The following is a 24,000-nucleotide window of genomic DNA, read 5'->3' on the forward strand; positions in this document are numbered from 1 at the left end:
TGAAACATGAAGTTAATGTTCCCTAAGTACTGATGACATCCACAATATGCTCAGAAAATCTTATTGGGACACAGTTTATCACGATAACAGTGAAATATCACAACATGGAGAAGATGGAAAGTTTGCTCTGTGGGGGTCCTGACCGTTGAAGAACAGGGTAACAAAGTATGCAGAGAAACAGATGGACTACAGTCTGTAACTGTAGAACTACAGAGTGTAACTATACGGTCAGTGGAGCTGATAAAGTGGACAATATAGAAGCAAGTAGGTGGACCTAATGAAGTGGACAGTGAGTGGACATGTGTGGACATTCCTGTTTATGGATATCCACTTATTCAGTCTACAGCAGTTTAGCCCCGCCCATTCAGTCTACAGCAATTTAGCTCCGCTCATTCAGCCTACCGCCGTTTAGCCCCGCCCTTTCAGCCTATAGCAGTTTAGCCACACCCATTCAGCCTACAGCCATTTAGCCCCGCCCATTCAGCCTACAGCAGTTTAGATCCACCATTCAGTCTACAGCTTTTCAGTCCCGCCCATTCCGCCTACAACAGTTTAGCCCCACCCATTTAGCCTACAGCAGTTTAGCTCCGCCCATTCAGTCTACAGCTTTTCAGTCCCGCCCATTCCGCCTACAACAGTTTAGCCCCACCCATTTAGCCTACAGCAGTTTAGCTCCGCCCATTCAGCCTACAGCAGTTTAGCTCCACCATTCAGCTACAGCTTTTCAGTCCCGCCCATTCCGCCTACAACAGTTTAGCCCCACCCATTTAGCCTACAGCAGTTTAGCTCCGCCCATTCAGCCTACAGCAGTTGAGCCCCGCCTATTTAGTCTACGGCAGTTTAGCTCCACCCATTCACTCTGAAGTCATAAGGAGTGTTTCATCCCAGACTGCTTTCTGAATGAGGCAGCCAATCAGAACAGAGCTCTGTAACGTTAGACTGAAAGGCGCAGTAAGAACAATAGCCTGTTTATTCGAAATGGATAAAGAGAGGCTGGAAAAATAAAGTGAAAAATCCGTATAAACATGTACTGAGATGTGGAATACGGGCTCTTTAAGAAACACAAATAGGAGTGTGAGATCAACGCAGCGCTGTTAAAACCGGGAGGAAGCGGCGCAGAGGAGCGAAGTTTCTCCGTGTCTATTTCGGTCTCTGGCTAAAGGCTACATTAGCGTGTTTATTTGGCTCGTGCGCGGCTCCGTGTGTGCGCCACACAGAGAGACGTGCTGCCGCTCCGCGCCTTTAATTGATATTTTCAGCTTTGCTACATTTTCCAAACACGTCTCCTCGTTCTCACCTCTGCGCGAGGAGCTTGATGTGAACCTGTCAACCTTTGGCGCGTGGGGGATTAAAAAAATCCTGCGTAATCTGTCAGTTGATGGGAGAGAGAGGCTGTTCTCCCCCACTGAGCTGAGCTGAGTGGGACCTGAGCTGAGCAGAGCTGAGCTGAGCTGAGCTAAGCTGTGTGGGAGCGCAGAGACGAAAATACGACCAGCATCAGATCCAGCCTACCGAGCAGAGCCGGGCCTGTCCGCGCATGCGCACTGCCTCACACTCGCTTTTAGTACGCGTTAAATACACTCTTTAAAAAGATGGTTCTTCAAGGGTTCTTTACTGAAGGCAATGGCTCGATTTAGACCCGTCTGCATGGTGGAATGGTTCTTCAACTTGATGGAGAATGTGTTATATATGGTGCCATATAGCACCAACAAGGGTTCTTCCATTACAAGCTTGACATAACAGTAGCAGAACCCTTTGCGGTGTTCTATGGAACCATTTCTCCATGTGTTGAATGTGTTGTATAAGGTTCTGTATACACTCTTAGCAAAAAGGGTTCTATATAGTACTAAAAAGGGTTCTTTGGTTTTTAACAACAGTGGAACCCTTTTCAAAAAGGTTCTGTATAGAACCATCTACAGCACATTCTCATTCAATCTGAAGAACCCTTCCACGATGCATGGAACCCTTTAATCATGCAAAGGGTTCTTTGAGTCTTACAGTTCTATATAGAACCATTTTCTGTACTAAAGAGCCCTTGAAGAACCCTCTTTTTTAAGAGTGTAGAACCAAAAAGACGTCTGCTATAACAAGCTTGCCATTGTAACAATAGAAGAACCCTTTTTGGTGCTCTGTAGAACCATTTTCAAAATGGTTATACATAGAACCAGTTCACCATGCTAAGAACTATCTAAGCATGCAAATGGTACTACACTCTTAAAAAAGATGGTTCTTCAGTGGTTCTTTAGTGAAGGCAATGGTTCTATTTAGAACCATAAACTCTATATAGAACCACCTGCATGCTTAAATTGTTCCTTGCATGGAGAAATGGTTCTTTGGATTGCTTGAGAATGTGTTGGATGTGGTTCCAGATAGAACCAAAAAGGGTTCTGCTATTGTTACAAGCTTGCCATCATAACAGTGACAGAACTCTTTTATTTAGAACCACATTCAACAGATTCTCCATTAATCTGAAGAACCATTTTGCCATACAAAGAACTACTTAAGCATGCAAATGATTCTATGCAGAACTCATGGTTCTATAAAGTACCATTATCTTTACTAAAGAACCCTTGAAGAACCATCTTTTTAAGTGTAGATCTGTCTTTTTTTCCTTTTCTGATACCGAACAATGAATATCCTGCACCTGAACTCCGTTTTGACTGGAAACTAAAACTTTTGCACATATACAGTCGTGTGCAAAAGTTAGCGCCCCCCCGGTCGAATGACTTGTTGAGTGTAAGTAAGAGAACACATCCTCGCCGGAGAACGCGCTCCTGTAAATGAGCAGTTATTAAGTTGTGGCACTCTGTATGCAATATTTTGAACTGATTAATTAAGCAGTGATTGTGTATTAACCTTATTTTCGCTTCGAAAATCATCAAAAATGTCATTTTTCTGAGCACACTTTTGCACGACTGTATATGAGTAATATGTAACATAAATAAACAGCGCTGTGCGAAAGTCAGAGATCCCTAATTTATTTAATTCCAGTCAAAACAGTCATTAAGTACAAATTATTCAATTCTCAGCATCAGCAATAAAAAAAGAAACAACGTTTAACAGAAAATTACACTCAACCACTAAATATCATTTCAGATGTTTCAGTATTTAATATCTTCCCCTTTATTACAGCTTGCGTTCTTCTCAGGAGACTCACTTTTTCGGTGGTGTCTCTACACCAGATGCCCAGCACCACCAGATGTCGCTGTGGTGCACTACACAGCATGATCAATAATTCAGTGTAACAACTAATATATGTGTAGTTTTTTCTTCGTAACTAATATTGTTGTGCGTTTATTACATATGATAATGGTAGGCTCCCTATTTCTCGGGGCCCCTCAGCGCTCGTCTAACCAAGTGAGCAGTTAAACACACTCTGCGCATGTTCAACACGCTTTTGGTCACCACTTGTGGGGCCGATCACGTTGGCCCCATGCTGAGCGCAGCCAATAAAACATAATACATTTACATACGTCCAGATGTTTAGTAACATCGTTTTTTATGGTATGAGCATTGCTACGCAGCTAGCCACTGTTCCTCATCAGCTGTGGTAGCCACTCATAATAGCAAGGCAAAATAATGAGTTGAAACATAATAAAAGTAAAATTTTGTTCCAGACATTAGAGCAGAAATTACAGATTAAACGTTTGGGACACACCAGACAGAGAATTTCAACATCATTCAGTCTGGAATGGACAAAAACTGCTCCTTCAGTCCAGAGAGGTTCAAGAGAAAAACATGGCTGACTGTGAGTGTAGCTAAAACACTCATCTGCTTTCCTTGCCTGCCCTCGCTATGGTATCACTCGAATTCATTCATGGATTGGTGGACTTTGGTGGAGAGGAAAGGTTTTGACGAGTTTGTCCAGATGAAAGATCATCGTGCATCTTTTATTTTCGAGCACTGAACATCACTGGTGGGTCATTCTGCATTATTACAGGGCGAGTTATTCCTAATGCCCGGAAAGCGTGTTTCCCTGCTCTGATACATTGTTTTGGATATGTATTTGCAGACCGCAGTGATCATTTACTGATAGATGTCGTTATCATAGCACTCATATTCCTGCTTCCACCAACTCCGGCACCGTTACGTTAACTTGTGAATGTATGATTTTATTGATGAAGTGCATTTGTGTTTGATCAGGTTTGTATGTAGTTTCATTGACGAATCGGCTGCTTTCAGTTTCTCAAAGAATCTGCAGACACACCTCCAAAGTTCTGTCTTAGAAGCTGGTTGATCATTTTCTGAAGTAATCAAACACATTCAGTGATGTTGAGGTCTGGACTCTGTTCTGGATACTGTTGATCTGATGGGGAACCCTTTTTGAACTCTTCCTTTTAAGCTTTTCCTTTGACTTTCTATCCCGAGTGGATTATCATATCTAATCTCCTCAGTATAGCAGTGCTGTGCAAAAGTCATCAATCATGTATTTAATGTGTAGAATGAGAATTGAATGTTGAATATGGCTCATAAGGTGTTTCGGTCATTTGTTACCCCCACAGTCTTTATCCAGCTTGTTGAAATCAGAGCTGAGCAGGTTCAACATTACATTTTTCCTCTTTTTCTTTTTTAATATGAGCCCTGTTATCATTTTATTTTGGTGACACAGACATGATTTCACTCGTGCTTATATTTAAGGTCTTTACACTATATTATTATCATATTATTGCATATTATTACAGTGTTATTATACTGTTATTATACTATTCCTATTGTATAACAATCCTGAGTGTACCCCTTTTAGGATTGTTGTATAATGACACTTTATAAAATTTGAATATGTAAATAAAAGAAAGAGTAAAACTACTGTACAACAAGCACAGACATTAATTAACTAGTTCTTATATTTACACTATTATCAGTATTAATACTGTATTATCATATTATTATTACATTATTATACTATGTACTTGCTATTGCATTTTTATTATTTTATTATTACTGTTATTACACTATATTGCATTTATTGTTATTATATAAAAACACTGAATTTACCCTACTTGGTGGTCTACCAGGTCGTATGGGTGGTTGTTAGGAATCCCATTTTCACTGTAGCTGTTAATCACTCTTTGAACTCTTCACTTATTATGCATCTAGGCATATTACCATGTTATTATACTGTTAGTATGATAAAATAATGTATTAATTTATATAGTAATGTACTATATATTATATTATATATATATATATATATATATATATATTGGCAATTATATAGTGTAATAACTAGTGTAGTAACTACAAGTAGTATACATTACTAGAAATATGTGTGTGAATATATGTGTGTGTATAAATATATATATATATATATATATATATATATATATATATATATATATATATATATATATATTTAATGTATACTACTTGTGGTTACTAAGTTATTACCTTATATAATTGCTATAATATTTTTATTATCATATTATTACTATGTTATTATGCTATATTGCATTTATTTTATTATATAGCAATCCTGAATGTACCCAGACACCCAGTTCCCAGTTCCCAGATGAACAAAGCGGCCTAAACCCAGACATGGTCAGCTGCTTTTAAACACACTTTCTACTGGAAGGTAAAGATTCATTTACTCTGGACTGAATTCATAGCGCTTTGTATTTGTTTACTCAGCAAGAGCAGGGAGTCCTGAAAACGCTCACATTCATCCATTACACTCCTAACTTCCCTCTGATTGAAGCCACCTTTTCTGATTTGTGCCTCATTTCGGGGAGATGCTTCTGTCCGGGGAGGAATATTAATCGCCTCACTTAATTACTGATTTGCTTATGTTGTTTGATGTTGGTGGAGAGTGTATGGAATTCGTGTAATTGTTATTTTATGTTGAGCAAAAGCTCACTTACACTTATTTAATAGAGTATATATGCTTTACTGTGTCTCCAGTGGAGCTACACAAGAAATCAAACCCATTTTCCCCCATTGTGCAGCATCAGAACGATCTACAGGGGAATTCCACCCATTTTTACTTTTCCCATAATTCAGTGTTTGAGTGATTCAGAGTGGTTTGGTGTGAAATGGTTCAGATGTCTTTACAGTGGTGGTGATAGGAACCAGGGGTCAGTGAATTAATAACCATTTCATGTAGGAACTTTCTGTAAGGGAGCTTTTAGAGGTGGACGTCTGGTTCCTATCACCGCCACTGTGAACAGTTCTGACTCTGTAAGTTTATCTAGAACAGAGCATTTCACACCAAACCACTCTGAATGATTTTATATCTTAAATGTAGGGAAATTTTGGAAAAATGGACGGATTTTCCCTTTTTTAAAGCTCGGTGACTGAAAAACGCTGCAAATTTGAGACACATTTACATTCACAGCTTTAAAACGGACCTCTGCGCTGAAGCCTATAGCCTTTTCTTTTTAATCTACGTACATTCGTGTATTATGGCACGTTCATTTGTGCGCTTAAAGGGGAAGTCCACCGAGTTCTGGCCTTGAATGTTTTTTTTTTTTTTCAGATTTTCCACTATTTTCCATCATCAACATTCCATATAAACTCAGAAGACTCGTGTAGGTTCACTGGTGGTTCTGGATAGTAAATAAAATGTCTATATTTGTGTTGTAGTCATGGCGACCCCTGGTTCCTATCACCACCACTGTAAAGACATCTGAGCCATTTCACACCAAACCACTCTGAATGAGGGAATTTTGGAGAATGGGTGGCATTCCCCTTCGTCTCCTCGGCGGGCTGTGCGGCTCGCGGCTCCGGAGTGAGTGCTGCGGGTTCGGGCCTCCGCGCTCCGCACATTCCCGCTAATTATCGGCTTCACCCCCAAAACTCTCATTACGGCGCTAATGAGGCGCCGCGCGCTCCGTGACACCGGGCCGCTCCATCTCGTTAAGGAAATCGCTCCTCACTGCTGATTATTTTATTTGGGAGCGTAATTATATTTCTTTCGGATAAAGCACGGGCGCTAATCGAGTCCGCGCCGAGGGCAGCAGCGCCGTAATTGGCGCGCGGGATGCGGCCGCAGCTGGACACGCGCAGAGCGGACGGATGGACGGACGGCACCCTACCATTACCAACCACCCACCCACGCACAAAAGCGCGCACGTGCCCACACAAATCCTCAGCCCCGCCACTGTCACCGCCGCGCGCGTGGGTTTTTGTTTAAACGGGCGTTGCTCGCGGACGGCCGATCGATCCCGTCTCTCTCTTTCTCTCTCTCTCTCTCTTCAGAAAACCTCTAATTGAGGGAATGCAGGCCGCATCGTGTGTGCGCGCGCGTGCGTGCCTGCGTGTGTGCCAGAGGGTCCCAGATCAGTCTAACTCCCCCCACCACGCACCAGAGGGGGCATTGTTTGGGGGGGGGGGTGTTCTCTGAGCTCCGAACTGCAGTTGTGTTGTTGTTGTTTTTCCTCTGTGTGATGTTATTAAAAGTCACTCTTCATCTCGAGGGCGCGTGAAAATGTCTACTTTCCGCCCAGATGCGCTGCATTAACTTGCGGCGCGCGGATTTGTTTGTTTGTCTATTTTTATTTATAGGTGCCCTAAAGATTGATGCGGGCTTGTTAGCGCAGCGCGCGCCGCTCCACAAAAGATGTGACTCAGCTCTGCCTTTGATCCAGCCGCAATTACGCGAACCTCAGGAGCGCGCGCGGGAATGTGCCTCACGCAGAACTCTTTTTTTTTAAAAAAACTACAGAAGAGTCAAAGCTTCGTTACACTGTTATTAACAATAACATACAATAATAACAACAGTGTTCCTCATATATATATATATATATATATATATATATATATATATATATATATATATATATGAGAAACACTGTTGTTATTATTGTATGTTATTGTATGTTAGCTCATTTTTACTCTGCATCATTAAAAGTTGTTCACGTTTTATTTCAGAAAAAAACATTTTACGTTTATTTCTTCATTTTTTAATTTGATCGCTTATAAATTCATACCAGAGATAAACGGACGCGCTGTCACTCTGTCAGCCTGTCAGTCTGTCAGTCTCATCTCAATCAAACATTTCTTACCTAACAAAAACAAGCGAAACAACAGCGATTTCATTTAAAAATAACTGTAATTTTAATTATAATAATTCAAGCCAAAAAACTGATTCAGAAACAGCGGAGCTCAAAAATCAGCTAATCAATAAATGTTGCTTTAGGAAATTCAGTATTGATTTTTGGAAAATGTGTGAAAAAGTTAGTGCTGCTTTTGACTTCATTACTAGACTTTTATGGAATACTATTTATTTATCTATTTATTTATAAAATATTTCCTAAAATTATAGAATATTCTCGCCTCCGAACTTCTCCGAGTGAAATATATCGTGTAAAAATCCATTTAGAATTTTAAATGAAATTTAGAAATGAAAGATTGAAATGTATTTTTTGTTTTATTAAATTTTGTTTTTATTAAATTAAAAATGGTATTTCTATTTTTGCTGTGGTCGTTTATGTTGTATGACGTGTTAATGTTACTGAGCTGTTTGTCCTCTCGCGCGCGTCTTGTTTCTCCGCGCGAGCAGATTCCTCTCACGTTATTTTGAAAGCTCGCGCATTCCCCCCCCAAAACGCCTCTAATAAAATGTTTTTGTTGTTTTTTTTTTGTGTTTTCTCCTTTCTTTTGTTTCGCGCTCCGCGTGTTTTGCAGCTAATCCCGGGCGCGCGCAGCTCCACCGGCGCGCGGAAATTCAATTCTGTACAGTTTCGCACGAAGATAAACAGACAGAGTGAATGGATGAATGAATGAATGAGTGAATAAGTGAATGAATGAATGAACTGCATTAAAGGCAGCCAGTGCGTTTCCAGCCGGGGCCGCGCGCGCCTCCGCTCTAAAACCCATTTATTAGGGAGGAAAAAAATCACTTGTTCCGCCGCAGAAGATCCTCACCGCGCGCAGCGAAGAGACGGAGATTTAAAAATAAATAAATAGAAAGAAAAGAGAAAGAAGAAACGGCGCGCGCGGCGGTTTATAGCTTTGATGTCTCTGTGGAAGAGATTCGCTTAAAAGCTTAAACCGCAGCGCTCCCGTCGACAAAGCCCGGAAAACCGGGTGCGCGAGAGTGCGCGTGCGCCATCAATCAAGGAGCGCGGCGAGCGCGATCATGTAGCATCATGGTTATTGCAAAAAACTGTTCAGGCTGCCTCTGCGCGCGCACGAGAGAGAGAGGTCGGGAGGGGGCTCTCAAGGTATCGCGCGCATTTGCGCCGCGTTTAACCCCAAGCGAGCCCCCTTTTTCCTAATAATAATAATAATAATAATAAAAATAATAATAATAATAGTTAATATTCTTTGAGTCCTTACAACGCACGCGATGTGGTGTGCTGCTGAAACCCGGATGGGTGACGTATGTACTTTAGAGTGAAGTGAGTGCTCCGAAAACAGGAGAGCTCTTCGGTCGCGCGCTCCTCAGCACCAAACCGCGCCCACGTCTGACCCCCCTCCCAAAAAAGCCCCCCTTTTCTCACTCGGTCGCCTCCTTTGTGCGCCCCTCAAAAGGCTCCATTGACCCCCATTGAAAAAAAACGGTTTAGTTAAAAGAAGAGTCAAACACATCTCCCTCTCTCTCTCTCTCTCTCTCTCTCTCTCTCTCTCTCTCTCTCTCCCCCTCTCTCTCTCTCTCTCTCTCCCTGTCTCTCTCACACTCACTCTCTCTCACTCTCACTCACTCTCTCTCTCTCTCTCCCCCTCTCTCTCACACTTACTCTCTCACTCACTCTCTCTCTCTCTCTCTCTCCCTCTCTCACACTCACTCTCTCTCTCTCTCTCTCTCTCTCTCTCACACACACACTCACTCTCTCACTCACTCTCTCTCACACACTCTCTCTCTCTCCCTCTCTCTCTCTCACACTCACTCTCTCTCTCCCTCTCTCTCTCACACTCACTCTCTCTCTCTCCCTCTCTCTCTCACACTCACTCTCTCACACTTTCTCTCACACACACACTCTCTCTCTCTTTCTCTCCCTCTCTCTCTTTCACACTCCTTCTCTCTCTCTCACACTCACTCTCTCTCTCCCTCTCTCTCTCACACTCACTCTCTCTCTCTCACACACACACTCTCTCACACTCTCTCTCTCACACTCTCTCTCTCTCTCTCTCCCCCTCTCTCTCTCACACTCACTCTCTCTCTCACACTCTCTCTCTCTCTCTCTCTCTCCCTCTCTCTTTCACACTCACTCTCTCTCTCTCTGCCTCTCTTACAGTTCCTCTTTTAGACCCTCCGAGGGTCGTTCGTCGAAGGTCCAGTTTTGGGGCAGTTTGGCTCGTGCGTGTCGTGCACAGAAGCCCTTCCACTAACCCTCCCTACCCCGGCACCCCTCCCGAATTACGCACTTCATTTGCTCTCCTATCATTTACAATAAGACCCCCCCCACGCACCTCTTCCTCGCTGTGCCGGCCGAGTCTCTAAACAGCCCTAATTCATCCTGATCTGCTTAATAATCGCGATAAAAAGCGTATAGATTATTTTTTGGGGTGTGTGTGTGGTGTGGTGTGTGGGGGGTGTGGTGTGTTGGTGAAAGAGGGGGGTCTCTAATTACATAAGAGCCTAATGAGCTCGAAAATGACTTCCCCGGTCCGGATATGTTGTGGCCGAAGACTTGGAGGAAGAGGAGGTTCTCTTTGGCTGAAAAGGCGCTGGACACGATGCCGCTGGACACTGGAGTGGACACTACAACAGGAGGAAGAGTCCTGCTCTGTTCATCCTCCTCATCATCATCATCATCATTATACTAATATTACATGCTGGAATGTCCATCCGTTGATCTCTACTAACGCTCACGACCACAAACGCGCGAGCTGTTCACCTGCGCGTGCTGCTACAATCACGCTCAATTAGACGAGTGTGTTTTAAACCTTTTCTGAAGTTTGGAGTGATATAAAAAAAAGAAAAAAAAACACCCCGGATGAACTGGTGAAGGCTCCTTTGGTGAGTGGCTGCCTGGGCCCCGCTGACCGTGTCCGGCCTTCAACGCTGATTGGCTCTTATTTGAAGAAGCTCACGGGTTCATTCAACTATTAAGCGCCTCCCAGTTCCTCTAAAGGCCATTATAATGCAAGGGACCCTCCTCTTTAAAACCACAAACCGAATTTGCTTTCATTTAGGCCATCTATATCTTGTTTTTCCTTTTTTCATCCCTCCCTCCTCCTCTTTTTTCATAAGTCGTAGAGGGGTGCTTGGTGGGCTTTTTTTTGGCCCGAGCCTGTTCGGCCCCTGGAGCGGTGCGCGATGCTTTCGCACGCCGATCTGCTGGACGCTCGCCTCGGTGAGTTACCGGCCAACCCCGGTCTACAACTCTACTGTAAGCTGGAGGACTCTTATTCTTATTCTTACTGTTATTCTTATTGAGTCGCGCGAGCGCTGCTGCTTTTCTTTTTTTAACCTTCTCGTTTCGGGCTTGATGCAATCGGAGTGATTTAATTCATTGAGAAGAGTAATCATTATTATTATATTATAGAGTAATTTGATTTTGTTCTGATTTGATTTTGTTTGTTGTTGATCAGAAGAGCAAACACCTCTTTCATTTCTGCATGTTTTCTTTTGGATGCATTTGCGCGCGCATGCTTTTCTGTGCCTAAAACAACAAACAAGCAAAATGTACAAAAAAAAATTCTGCTTCTAACCGTCAAAAATACAAACGCAGCTGTGTCCCGAAGTCTGAGCCGAGCGCGTGCGTCTTTGCGTTTCTTCCTCAGGGATGAAAGATGCCGCCGCGGCCGAGCTGCTCGGACACAGGGAGGCGCTGAAGTGTAGGCTCGCCGGAGGAGCTGACCCCGCCGGACACCCCGGAGAGCTGGCGCCGGGCTCGGACGCGGTGGAAGGCGCCACGCTGCTCCCGGGAGACGACATCGGCGTGGTAGGCTCGAACGCCGCGGGAGTGCCGGTGAACGGGAAGGAGCAGGACAAGCAGCAGCAGCAGCATCAGCAGCACCAACAGCAACAGCAGCAGCAGCAGAACCCCAGCCAGCAGAACCCCCAGAAACAGAAACGCCACCGCACGCGCTTCACCCCGGCGCAGCTCAACGAGCTCGAGCGCAGCTTCGCCAAGACGCACTACCCGGACATCTTCATGCGCGAGGAGCTCGCGCTGCGCATCGGCCTCACGGAGTCCCGCGTGCAGGTGAGCGGCTGTGTAGGCTGGTTGAGATTCACTACATTCGCTACTTTCGCTGCATTATTATTATTATTATTAATATTATTATTATTATTATTATGCAGTGTGAAACTAACCCGAGCCTTATTGCGATGACAGGGGAAACCCACATACGGGTCCTTCCAGGCAAGCGTCTCAAATCGTTTTATTATTTGTAGTACAATAATAATAATAACAGTAATTATTAACATTGGCTAAATTTAAGTTCTTTAATTTCTACCGTGTTTGCGATTTTTTTGCGAATTAGCAAAATCTACAGCTCTGCAGTGAAGTCGCGAGGCAAATGTTTCAGCTCATATTTCTACATTCATCAGATTATTAAGGTTCACTACCCCTGTACTTTTCGCTACACGTCCTCCAGTATGAAACTAACGCACTGATCCAACCGCGAGTTGTAAGTTACGCTAATTCGCATACATTCGCAAACACGTTAAAAATTCAAGAATTTAAATTTGGCGAATAATAATCATTTGAAACTAATCTGAGCGTTATAGCGATGAAAGTGGAGATGCACATACGTGTCATCGAAGGCATAAAAACTTCTGAAATAGTCCTGAAATAGTTATTTTAATAATGGTCATAGTAATATCAATAACGATACGTATTATTTGCTAAATCTAAATTCTTGAATTTGATCGTATTTGAAATTTTTTCTTTCTTTTTTGTTATGCAAATTAACATCTTACATCTCACTCCGCGATCGAAGCGCAAGGCAAATGTTTCAGATCATATTTCTCCATTCTTTAAATTATTAACGCGCGCTGATCCACCCGCCAGTTGTAAGTTATGCTAATTCGCAAAAAAAAAACACGTAAAAAAATAAAGAATTTCAATTTAGCGAATAATAATCATTTGAATCTAATCTGAGCGTTAAGGCAATGAAAATGGAGATCCACATATGGGTCCTCGAAGGCATAAAAGCTTTTGAAGTAGTCCTATTATTATTAGTATTATTAGTATTAGTATTAGTATTATTATTAGGTAAATCAAATTCGCTAAATCCCTCAAATAATCATTGCACATATATATATATATATATATATATATATATATATATATATGTATTGAAGGCTTGTTGTCGTGCAATCATTACTTGAGGGATTTAGCGACTTAAAAGATGTAATAAAATGACAGCGCAATTCGGCGCGCTCAAAATAAAAGGAAGCAGTAAACAAATAAACAAAACCAACATCAAACGCAGCCATAGTTATTAGTGCAGCGCTGAGCTCAAAAATGACAATAATGATAACTCGTTTGCGTGAACTTAATTCAGTTATGCCGCACATTTCCGTTCCGACTCGAACATTTCACTGCAATTGATTTCAGTTTCACTGCAATGCAAATTCTCAGTTTTCAGTGAGCGAACTGCACGCTTTCCATTTTACGTAAACCAGTTACTCGAATGCAGCGCTATGAATGTGCTGGAGTGTAAGTCCAGCAGCCCCGTTGGGTCATTTTTATAATTCTGTTGCATTGCGCGCGAGTGAAAGAGGCGCGTGCCTAAAGCGATCACAGCATAAACACACAGATCCGCGTTAGATCGAAACGCTGTTCATCATCCAATCAGATTAATTTACTTGTTATTTTAATATTTATTTGCTTACTCGGATCAAATCGGCTCATATATTCATTCATAGCATCTCTTATCGCGCGCAGCTTCACAAGCCAAATGACCGCTAAATTACCAAAACCGTTATTACAGCCTAGACCCTTAAAAAAATGGTTCTTCAAGGGTTCTTCAGTAGACAGTGGCTTATTTGTATGGTGAAACGGTTCTTCAAACTGATGGAGAATGTGGGTTCTATAAATCAACAAAAGGGTTCTGCTATTGTTACTACATACAACAATACATAACAATGCTCTTAAAAAGAACGATTCTTCAAGGGTTCTTTAGTAAAAGCAGTGGTTCTATTTAGAACCGTGAATTCGGTATAGAACCATTTGCATGCTTAAAATGGTTCTTTGCATGGTGAAACATGCAAGATTCATGGAGAAAGTGGGTTCTGTAAAGCACCAAAAATGGTTCTGCTATTGTTACGATGCCTAGCTTGTTACAATAAAAGAACCCTTTTTCCAAAAAGGCTCTTTTTAGAACCATACTCAGCCCACTCTCCATCAATCCGAAGAACGATTTCACCATGCAAAGAACCAGTTCAGCATGCAAATAGTTCCATGAGGGAGTCGTGGTTCTAGATAGAACCATTCCCTTTACTTTAGAGGTGTTGTATCAATAGAAGAATCCACTTTGGTGCTATATAGAGCTATATACAGCACAGTCTCCATCAAGCTGAAGAACCATTTTACAATACAAAGAACTGTTTAAACATGCAAATGGTTCTATTTAGAATTCATGGCTCTAGATGGAACCATTCCCTTTACTTTAGAGTGTTGTAACAATAGAAGAACCCTTTTTGGTGCTATATAGAACCACATACAACACATTCTCCGTCAATCTGAAGAACCATTTCACCATGCAAAGAACTCTTTAAGCATGCTAATGGTTCTTTGAGCGTTCTTGTTTCTATATAAAACCATCGCCTTTGCTAAAGAACCCGTGTAGAACCGTCTTTTTTAAGAGTGTCGATTTTAGCGGTTTTGTTAGTATAGAAATCGTTAGTTTGCGAATTTTGTATATGTTATGAATTTGTCCTGACAGGTAGAGCCCCTCAAGCTCTTTTGCCGCGCGACCCCTCCAGCCCCCAGACCGAGGGTCACTTTTATCCCCATTCATTCTCAACCGCAATTTTCGTGTCTTAATAGCGGCGCAAATTGCGCTTTTTTTATATGCGCCAAATGACATTTTAATGCAGAAGGAAAGTGAAATGACGGCTGATGAGTGTCCAGCTCGCATTCCAGCAGCCTCGAGCTCATCAAACACGCACGCCCTTCTTGGGCGCGGCGCCGCCGTAAAAGCCAACGGCGTTATTACGCGCCGATTTCGGCATTGCTTATATCCGCGCGGGCTTATTAAGTTTCGTTCAGCGCGTGAAAATAATGACCTCCATAATTATCACCGGCGCTCGCGCCGCTGTTTTATTTACATTAAAACTCGATCAGTGGTGTGATGACCACCATCACCATCACCATAACCCCCAACTCCTGACCCCCACCTCCAATCCCCCCACCACCCCCACCTCTAGAATAAGCCTGTCAGGCTCCACGTCTTAATGGCGCGCGCTCCGAGAGCGTGCTCTGTCTTTTTTCTTCTTTAATAGTATGAGAAATTGCATTTTCTTTGTTCCTCTCAAGTGCAGTGCGCGCGAGGCCGGATTTCACGGCTGGTTGCGTGGGGGGCTCCTATAATATGACACCCCTCTCTCTCCCTCTCTCCCTCTCTCCCTCTCTCTCTCTCTCTCTCTCTCTTTGCTGGACCCCGAAATGGGCTCGTTAATCATCGCGCGCTCGGCTGCGGCCACGAGGTCTCTATAAACCTCGGGAAATAAACACCTCCCCCCCGACCGCACACCACCACCACCCCGCGTGCCATTTGCAGCCCAGATCTCTCTCCTCGCGCCTCACGGTGTGGAAGGCACGACGTTCCCGGTGAATAAGCTATGCGGAAGGCGCGCGAGGAGCTCGCGCTGACGTGAAACGAGATGATTTAGCTTTAAATGGTAAAAGCGCTGCACGAGCGCGCTAGCTCGATCTGTGTCTGTGTATCAGTGTGAGGTTCTGATGTTTGTTTAAAAAAACTGTAACGGCACCGAGAAGAGCGTCTTCCGCACTCATCGCCTCTGACAGCTCGGCTCCTAGCTTTACTCTGGACCGCATACAAACTAATAACATCAATAATAACGATAATAACGATAATAATGATAATACTAATAATAATAATAATCTCAAATGAGTGAACAATCTTTGCACTAGAGTCGGCTAATCGTCCATTCCAGAACAGATCGTGTGAGAAAGTTTTGGCACCTTTGGTTTTATCTGCAATTATTGTTTATTTGCTGAATGTAAAAAAAAATAATAATAAATAAATACATGTTTAAAAATAAAAATCAGAAAAGCATGTGCATTATATATATATATATATATATATATATATATATATATATATATATTTTTTTTTTTTTTTGTTGTTTTTTTGTTTTTGTTTGTTTTTTCCCTATATGTTAATTTCAGCAAATAAATCTAAGATTGTGCACTAAATTTTGCAAAACAAACAAACAAACAAAAAAACCCGTAATTTGGCCGGGGTGCTCAAACTTTTGCACGTACGATCCGATCTATAGCCGCGCTCTTTGATCGTCACCTAATCGAGCTGTAATATCATCACAGACAGCGCAGATCATACCGTGTTTACTGAACGCGGCTTTAAATTCAACTGAAGGAGGAAAAATATATCAAATTCATTTATTTCTGGAGTCCTCAGTGTCCAGACTCGAGATCCGATCATTAAGAGCAATAATAATACAATTGGATGTCACGCGCATGTCCATCTATGTATTCATAACAAATAGAATAAAATATAAATAATAAATAAATAATAAATAATTAAATAAATAAATAAATGGAATATCATTCATCAGACCATTCATAATCCTGTAGATGAATCAGTCATAACAGTGTTCACAGATTCAAAAGAGTGAGAATAATAATAACAACAATACTAATACTACTACTAATAATAATAACAACAATACTAATACTACCACTAATAATAATAACAACAATACTAATACTACTACTAATAATAATAACAATACTAATACTACTACTACTAATAATAATAACGCAGCTGAAAGCTAATAATAATAATAGTACAGAAGTGAACACCGTGCTTGTCCTCTACTCTGCTGAATATGAATATATATATATATATATATATAGATGTTATCATTTTCATTAATTATCTGCTCCTCCTTCATACATTAAAATTAAAACACTCAAATAAATAAATAAATAAATACATCAATAAATAATAAGTAGATAAATCAATACGTCAGATAGAGGCCAGACACATAAGGGCATTTTAGGCCTCCTATAGATAAATCAATACGTCAGATAGAGGCCAGACACATAAGGGCATTTTAGGCCTCCTATAGCCCCGCCCCTTTCCCTCTAAAGTATTAAAACGATCTTTTAAATGAACAAATAAATAAATAAATAAATAAATAAATAGGTGTCAGATGTGTAAAAGAGATTAATAATCGTCAAAAAAAAAAAAGTTCAGGAAAAAAATCAGTTCAGAATTAAAATTTAAAAACCATCTGTGCGCATCAGCTCACCGCCTGATCACCCCTCCTCCTCCTGATCAATGCACCCGATACAGAAATCAATAAATAACTGAACTAGTAAATATCAGCCTCAGATCAGTGATCGATTAATCAGCCCGGAGTTCACACGGTTAGATCAGTGTACAAGTCTAAGGCAGCTCTGCTCTCTGCTGTGTTCTCTCTTCAGTGTTCAGTGTTCCCTGTTCTCTGTTCTGCGTTCTCTGCTCAGTGTTCTCTGTTCTCTATTCTGTGTTCTGCGTTCTCTGCTCAGTGTTCTCTGTTCTCTATTCTGTGTTCTGTGTTCTCTGCTCAGTTTTCTCTGTGCAGTGTTCTGTGTTCTCTTCTCAGTATTTTATGTTCTCTGTTCTTTATTCTCTGTTCTGTGTCCTCCGTTCTGTGCTCAGTGTTGCTCTATGTTCTGAGTCTGATGTCCTCTGTTCTGTCCAGGTGTGGTTCCAGAACCGTCGCGCGAAGTGGAAGAAGCGCAAGAAGACGACGAACGTGTTCCGCGCGCCCGGCACGCTGCTGCCCACGCACCACGGCCTGCCCCAGTTTCCCGGAGCCGCCATGGGCGACGGCCTGTGCTCCTTCCACGCCAACGACACGCGCTGGGCGGCGGCGGGCATGCCGAGCGTGTCCCAGCTGCAGCTGCCCCCCGCGCTCGGGCGTCAGCAGGCCATGGCGCAGTCGCTGTCCCCGTGCAGCCTGGGCGCGGGCCCGCCGCCCAACTCCATGGGCCTGTCCAACATGTCGTCCAACGGCTCGAGCCTGCAGTCGCACCTGTACCAGCCCGCCTTCCCCGGCATGGTGCCCGCCTCGCTCTCCGGACCGACCAGCGCGGCGGCCGCGGCAGCGGTGGCGGCCAGCGGCTCCCCGCAGCTCTGCAGCTCGCCGGACAGTGACATGTGGAGGGGCACGAGCATCGCGTCGCTGCGCCGCAAAGCACTCGAGCACACGGTGTCCATGAGCTTCACCTAATAGGCCCGTCCGATCGCTCCTTCTCCCCGCCTCCACCTCTCCTCCATCACCTGGCCCTTCTTAAAGGGACGGTTCAGCGAAAATTCAAAATTGCACTTTTTTTTCTTTTCACTTCAAATGTACCTTCTTACAATAAGACGGTTCTTCACTGGTTCTTTAGTAAAGACGACGATTCTATACAGTGAACACTCTCTTTTGGTTCTATATAGCACCAAGAAGGGATCTGCTATTGTTATGATGTCAAGCTTGTAGGAGAACCCTTTTTGGTGCTATATAGAACCTTTTTTTTTAAAAAAGGTTCTACATAGAACCGTATGAAACACATTCTCCATCAATCTGAACTATCGTTTTACCATGCAAATAGCCATTTAAGCAGGCAAAAGATTCTTTGAGTGTTCATGGTTCTACATAGAACCATTTACTAAAGAACCCTTGAAGAACCATCCTTTTTAAGAGTGATAGTCACTCAGCTGAGGTTGGTGTCTGAAGGCTGCTTCAGTAGTTTTAGCACTAGAGCTACGAGGCTTTTAGCAGCTCAGTCCTTGCACTCTTGCTTCAAACTGTATCTTATATGTTTCTTATATTTTATTGTTTTATTTATTTATTATTTATTTATTTATTACCTGAAACAGTCATACTTTATCTTGACAAGACCATTTCCAACCTCACTTTACCCCTTAGCATTAAACAGGCTGCGTTCCTGCGCCTTTAAAGGGCCCATATCATGGAAAACCACAGTAAACAGTCCCTACAGTTCATATGTGGAAAGAGCTTCTGTGAAGTCACAAGAACCAGCTCACTTACATGTATTCACCTGTTTAGTTTATAGCAGTTTAGCCCCGCCCATTCAGGCTGATGAGGAGTGTTTCAGGCACAGTAACAAAAATGTGATAAAGAGTGGAAATCAAATGTTTTAAGAGGCCCTCAGGGGGGAAAATAAAACAAGGAAAATGTAGGATATTGGCCCTTTAAGACTGGCTTATGTACATGAACTCTGTTCTGATTGGCTGCCTCATTCAGAAAGCAGTCCAAGCTGAAACACTCCTTATAACTTCCTTTTTGGTGAGTGGGCAGAGCTGAACTTCTGTAAGCTGAATAGGTGAATATATGGAGGCTAAATTTGTTGGTTTTTGTGACATCACAGAAACAATGAATTCAAAACAGCCTGTTTTTTTCAGCTAGTTTCCATTTATGGACTGTAAGGACTGGAAAAGTGATATGATGAGCTCTTTTATTTCAAAGTGGTGAGAAAAATGTTGTTTTCCATGATATGGGCCCTTTAAGTAGACCTAATGGTTCTATAAGGGTTCTTAAGTAAAGGGAATGGTTCTATTTAGAACCTTGAGCTCTGTATTGAACGATTTGCATGTTTAAACGGTTCTTTGCATGGTGAAACAGTTCTACAGATTGATGGAGAACCTGTTGTATATGACTTTATAGAGAACATTTTGAAAATGGTTCTAGATAGCACCAAAAGGCTTCTGTTATTATTATTATAATGATGTTAACAATAGAAGAACCCTTTTTGGAGCTATAGAGAACCACATACAACACATTCTTCACCAATCTGCAGAAATGCTTCTATAAGGGTTCTTAAGTAAAGGGAATGGTTCTATTTAGAACCATGATTTGTGTATAGATCCATTTGCATGCTTAAATGGTTCTTTGCATGGTGAAATGGTTCTTCAGATTGATGGAGAATCTTTTTGAAAACGGTTCTAGATAGCACCGAAAGGGTTCTGCTATTGTTGTTGTAATGACATTTAGCTTGAAACAATAGAAGAACCTTTTTTGGAGCTATAGAGAACCAAATACAACACATTCTTCATCACTCTGAAGAAATGGTTCTATGTAGACCTCATAGTTCTAAATAGAACCACTGTCTTTACTAAAGAACCCTTAAGGAACTGACTTTTTGAAGACTATATTCGAGATTAGGGCCACTTAAAGGGCCCATGTCATGGAAAAATCATGGAAAACTAATGTTTCCGTTTTTTGGTACATTTACAAACAGGTGCATTAAACACAGCCACCTTAGAGCTGGAAGTTCCTCCATAATTCTGCCTAATATTTCTATAAACTATCGCTTTAATGGGTGGTTTTTAGAACCCAAGTTCAAGGCTGCTGTCAGTTGAGTTCCCATAAGCTTGGTTTAGCTACGTTAGCCTCTTAGCTCTGGTGCTAAAGCTAAAGAAGCGAGCTCCAGACGGCGAGCTCGTCTCCGGGGGTTTACATTTGAGAGAAGGGGCAAATTCTGTGAATGTGATTTTTCGTCGAACTTTCACTTTAACTGACCCCCCAGCGGCACCACGGAGTCTCAGGATGCGGATCTCCTCAAGCAATGCCAGTCAGAACAAAACAAAACAAAACAAAACAAACAAAATAAATATCAGAGACTTGAGTCGCGTGCAATTTAGGGAAAGAGGAAAAAACCTGAACGTAATGCTTTGTAAATTTCTCCTGTTTATTTAAGGCACATTATTTATTTATTTATTTACTTATTTATTTATTTCGACTGAAACTTTTATTTGATCGTTTGCAGCGCGCGCATTCTGTAGCGTTTGGGTTGAGAGAGAGAGAGAGAGAGAGAGAGAGAGAGAGAGAGAGACTGATAGAGAGAGAGAAAGAGTAAAAGAGAGAGAGAATGATAGAGAGAGAGAATGAGAGAGAGAGGGATAGAGAGAATAAGAAAGAGTAAAAGAGGGAGAGAGATAATTAAAAGAGTAAGAGAGAGACAGTAAGAAAGAGAGAGAGTATGAGAGAGAGAATAAGAAAGAGTAAGAGAAAGAGAAGGAGAGAGAGAGAGAGAGAGAGAGAGAGAGAGAGAGAGAGAGAATAAAAGACTAAGAGAGAGAGAAAGGGAGAGAGAAAGAATAAAAGAGTAAGAGAGAGAGAGGGAGAGAGAGAATAAGAGAGAGAGCAAGGAGAGAGAGAGAATAAAAGAGAGAGAGAGAGAGAGAGAGAGAGCAAGGAGAGAGAAAGTGTGTGTGTGTGTGTGTGTGTGAAAGAGAGAGAGAGAGAGAGAGAGAGAGAGAGAGAGAGAGAGAGAAGGCCAAACGGGCTGCTCAGCTGCTGGGAGTTTCTCTTTAGAGAAAAAAAAAAGAAAAGAAGGAGAAAAAGAAGAAGAAGAAGATTTTTTACAATAAGAAGGAGAATAAAAGAAAAACTCATCTTTAAAAAAGAAAGAGAGAGAGAGAGAGAGAGAGAGCAGCACTCGGACTGCATGTGCCGACGGGTGGAGGATTTGGGGGGATTTCTCATTTCTGATCTCTGACTCTGTTCTATGCTGTTCTGTAGGATGTTTGGTGTAGATAAAGCATTTCGGTCGGTTCCGTGATTTGTTCCGAGTTATTGTCTGTGCTCTGACCACCGATATCGATTTCTTAAATGTTCGACATTTTATTCTTATCGAGCGGATTTTCCCTGTTTATTTATTTATCTCTTTATTTTGTTTTTTGTTTTTGCTGAACATGTTTATATGATTGAATGTAATGACGAAATAAAAAAAATCATTTTCAGTATGTCACTCCGGGAATCCTCGCCGCCTAATTTGTCCGCCAGAGTCGCAAACATTCAGCACTGAAGCGTTTCAATACGAGCGGGTTGCCAGATTGGGAGAATTTGTACGGTCATTTTTGTAGGAGATCTGCATTCACACGTTGACAAACCTGAGTCTTGTGATTCATGCTGACTTTAAATTTCAGGCAGCAGAAAATCTGTGATTAAAAACAGCAACAAAAAACAGAAATGAATCTCATGACGTTGTGATTGGAGCCAAGCAGTGACGTCACCTGCCAAAGCTGGCCTCATGTTGCACACCAGCTGCGTCTGTCACCGTGTCCTCCCTTAACCAGGATGACAGTTATGGGTTTTGATTCACTCTTTATGCACCTTCATCATTTTCTGTTCTTCGATTCTTTTCAATTCAATTCTATTCTATTCAATTTGATTCTTGGACATGAACTTTTCAAATTAATAATTTATTTCTTTAAACAAACACCAAAAATTCAGCTATGAAAAGAAGAATTGAATAACGAGCAATAATGGTAATAATATATACACACAGTATAATACACACACACACATACATACACACATATATATATATGTGTGTGTGTGTGTGTGTGTGTGTGTGTGTGTGTATTATACTGTGTGTATATATTATGATGTTTGATGGGGTTGAGGTCAGGACTCTGTGAGAACCAGTCAAGTTCTTCCACAACAAACTGGTCACTCCATGTCTTTATGGAGCTGCTCAGTCATGCTTGAACAGGAAAGGCTCTTCCCCAAACTGCTGACACAAAGCTGGAAGCAGATAATATAAATGTCTTTGTGCTGCAGCATCAACATCAGCCTTCACTAGAACTGAGGGGTCTGAAAAACAGCCCCCACTCATTATCCCTCCTCCACCAAACTTTACTGTTGGCTCTGTGCATTCTGGTAGGTAATGTTCTCCTGACATCCACCAAACCCAGATTCATCATCAGACTGCCAGATAGTGAAGTGTGATTCATCACTCCAGAGAACACGTTTCCACTGCTCCAGAGTCCAGTGGCGGCGCTTTACACCCCTCCAGCCAACGCTTGGCATTGCACATAGTGATCTTAGGCTTGTGTGAAGCTGCTCGGCTGTGGAAACTTGTGGAAATTTCTCCTGTCCTGATGCACAGTTCTTGTGATGATGTTGCTTCAAGAGACAGTTTTGACCTCTGTCGTGAGTTTGTGTCATCTACTGCTTCATGGCTGAGCTGTTGTTGCCACTAGAAACGTCCATTTCACTATAATAGCACTTTATATAATGCTTTATACAGCACTATATCTATATGTCGCTGTTGTTGGAAGAAAACATTGTATCTCCAAAATGGTAACTTTACAGGAGAAGGAAAAAACATACTTTACTTTTAATGTAAGTCAATGGAACCAGACTTATTTCCAAGTCATTTTGGGTCATTTCTTTTAGTCCATTCATCATGAAATTTACACACGATGTAAAGGACAACAGGCATTTTCAAATTATGTCAAAAACTGAAAAACGACAAAAATGGAGATACAGGGTTTTCTTCCGACAACAGCAATATATATGTGTATGTGTGTGTGTGTATGTGTGTGTGTGTATATATATATATATATATATATATATATATATATACACATACATATAAATACACATATACATACTTGTGTGCGTATATTTCTCTATATGTATGTATGTGAGAGAGAGAGAGAGTGAGAGAGAGAGTTCTGATGATGTATTCAGATGAGTTGATGAGTTTTTTTTCTCCTGTTTCTTGCAAACAGATGTGAGATGATATTACATAAATATTATAATTTGTCTCAGTACCTGCCGGGTTAATTAGTTTGTGGAAATGCGAGGGGCCGCTCCTCGTTAGCTCATTTGTCACACGCCGACGGGGGAGGCGAACGCTGACCCGACACGCCTCACTTCCCTTCTCCCACAATGCACTGCGGCGGCGGCGCCATCCCGGTTACCTCCGATTCATCTCCCACAAATAAATGAAATCGGTCAATAGAGCGCTGGAGGGTGAATCTCTCTCTCTCTCTGCCTCTCTCTCTCCCTCTCTCCCTCTCTCTGCCTTTCTCTCTCTCTCTCTCGCTCTCTCTCTCCCTCTCTCTCTCTCTGCCTCTCTCTCTCTCTCTCTCTGCGTACAGGTTATGAAT

At 41.9% G+C, this 24,000-nt stretch overlaps 1 protein-coding gene across 1 annotated transcript; it reads left to right on the top strand.

The window, feature by feature from the left end:
- Nucleotides 1–11,200: 11,200 nt before the first annotated feature.
- Nucleotides 11,201–18,322, top strand: otpa (orthopedia homeobox a). The gene is made up of 3 exons (XM_036588692.1): nucleotides 11,201–11,237; nucleotides 11,668–12,092; nucleotides 17,792–18,322. The coding sequence occupies exons 1-3, from the start codon at nucleotides 11,201–11,203 to the stop codon at nucleotides 18,320–18,322; spliced, it is 993 nt and encodes a 330-aa protein (XP_036444585.1).
- Nucleotides 18,323–24,000: the final 5,678 nt, after the last annotated feature.

Source organism: Colossoma macropomum, unplaced genomic scaffold (genome assembly GCF_904425465.1).
Source record: "Colossoma macropomum unplaced genomic scaffold, Colossoma_macropomum, whole genome shotgun sequence".
Lineage (NCBI taxonomy): Eukaryota > Metazoa > Chordata > Actinopteri > Characiformes > Serrasalmidae > Colossoma > Colossoma macropomum.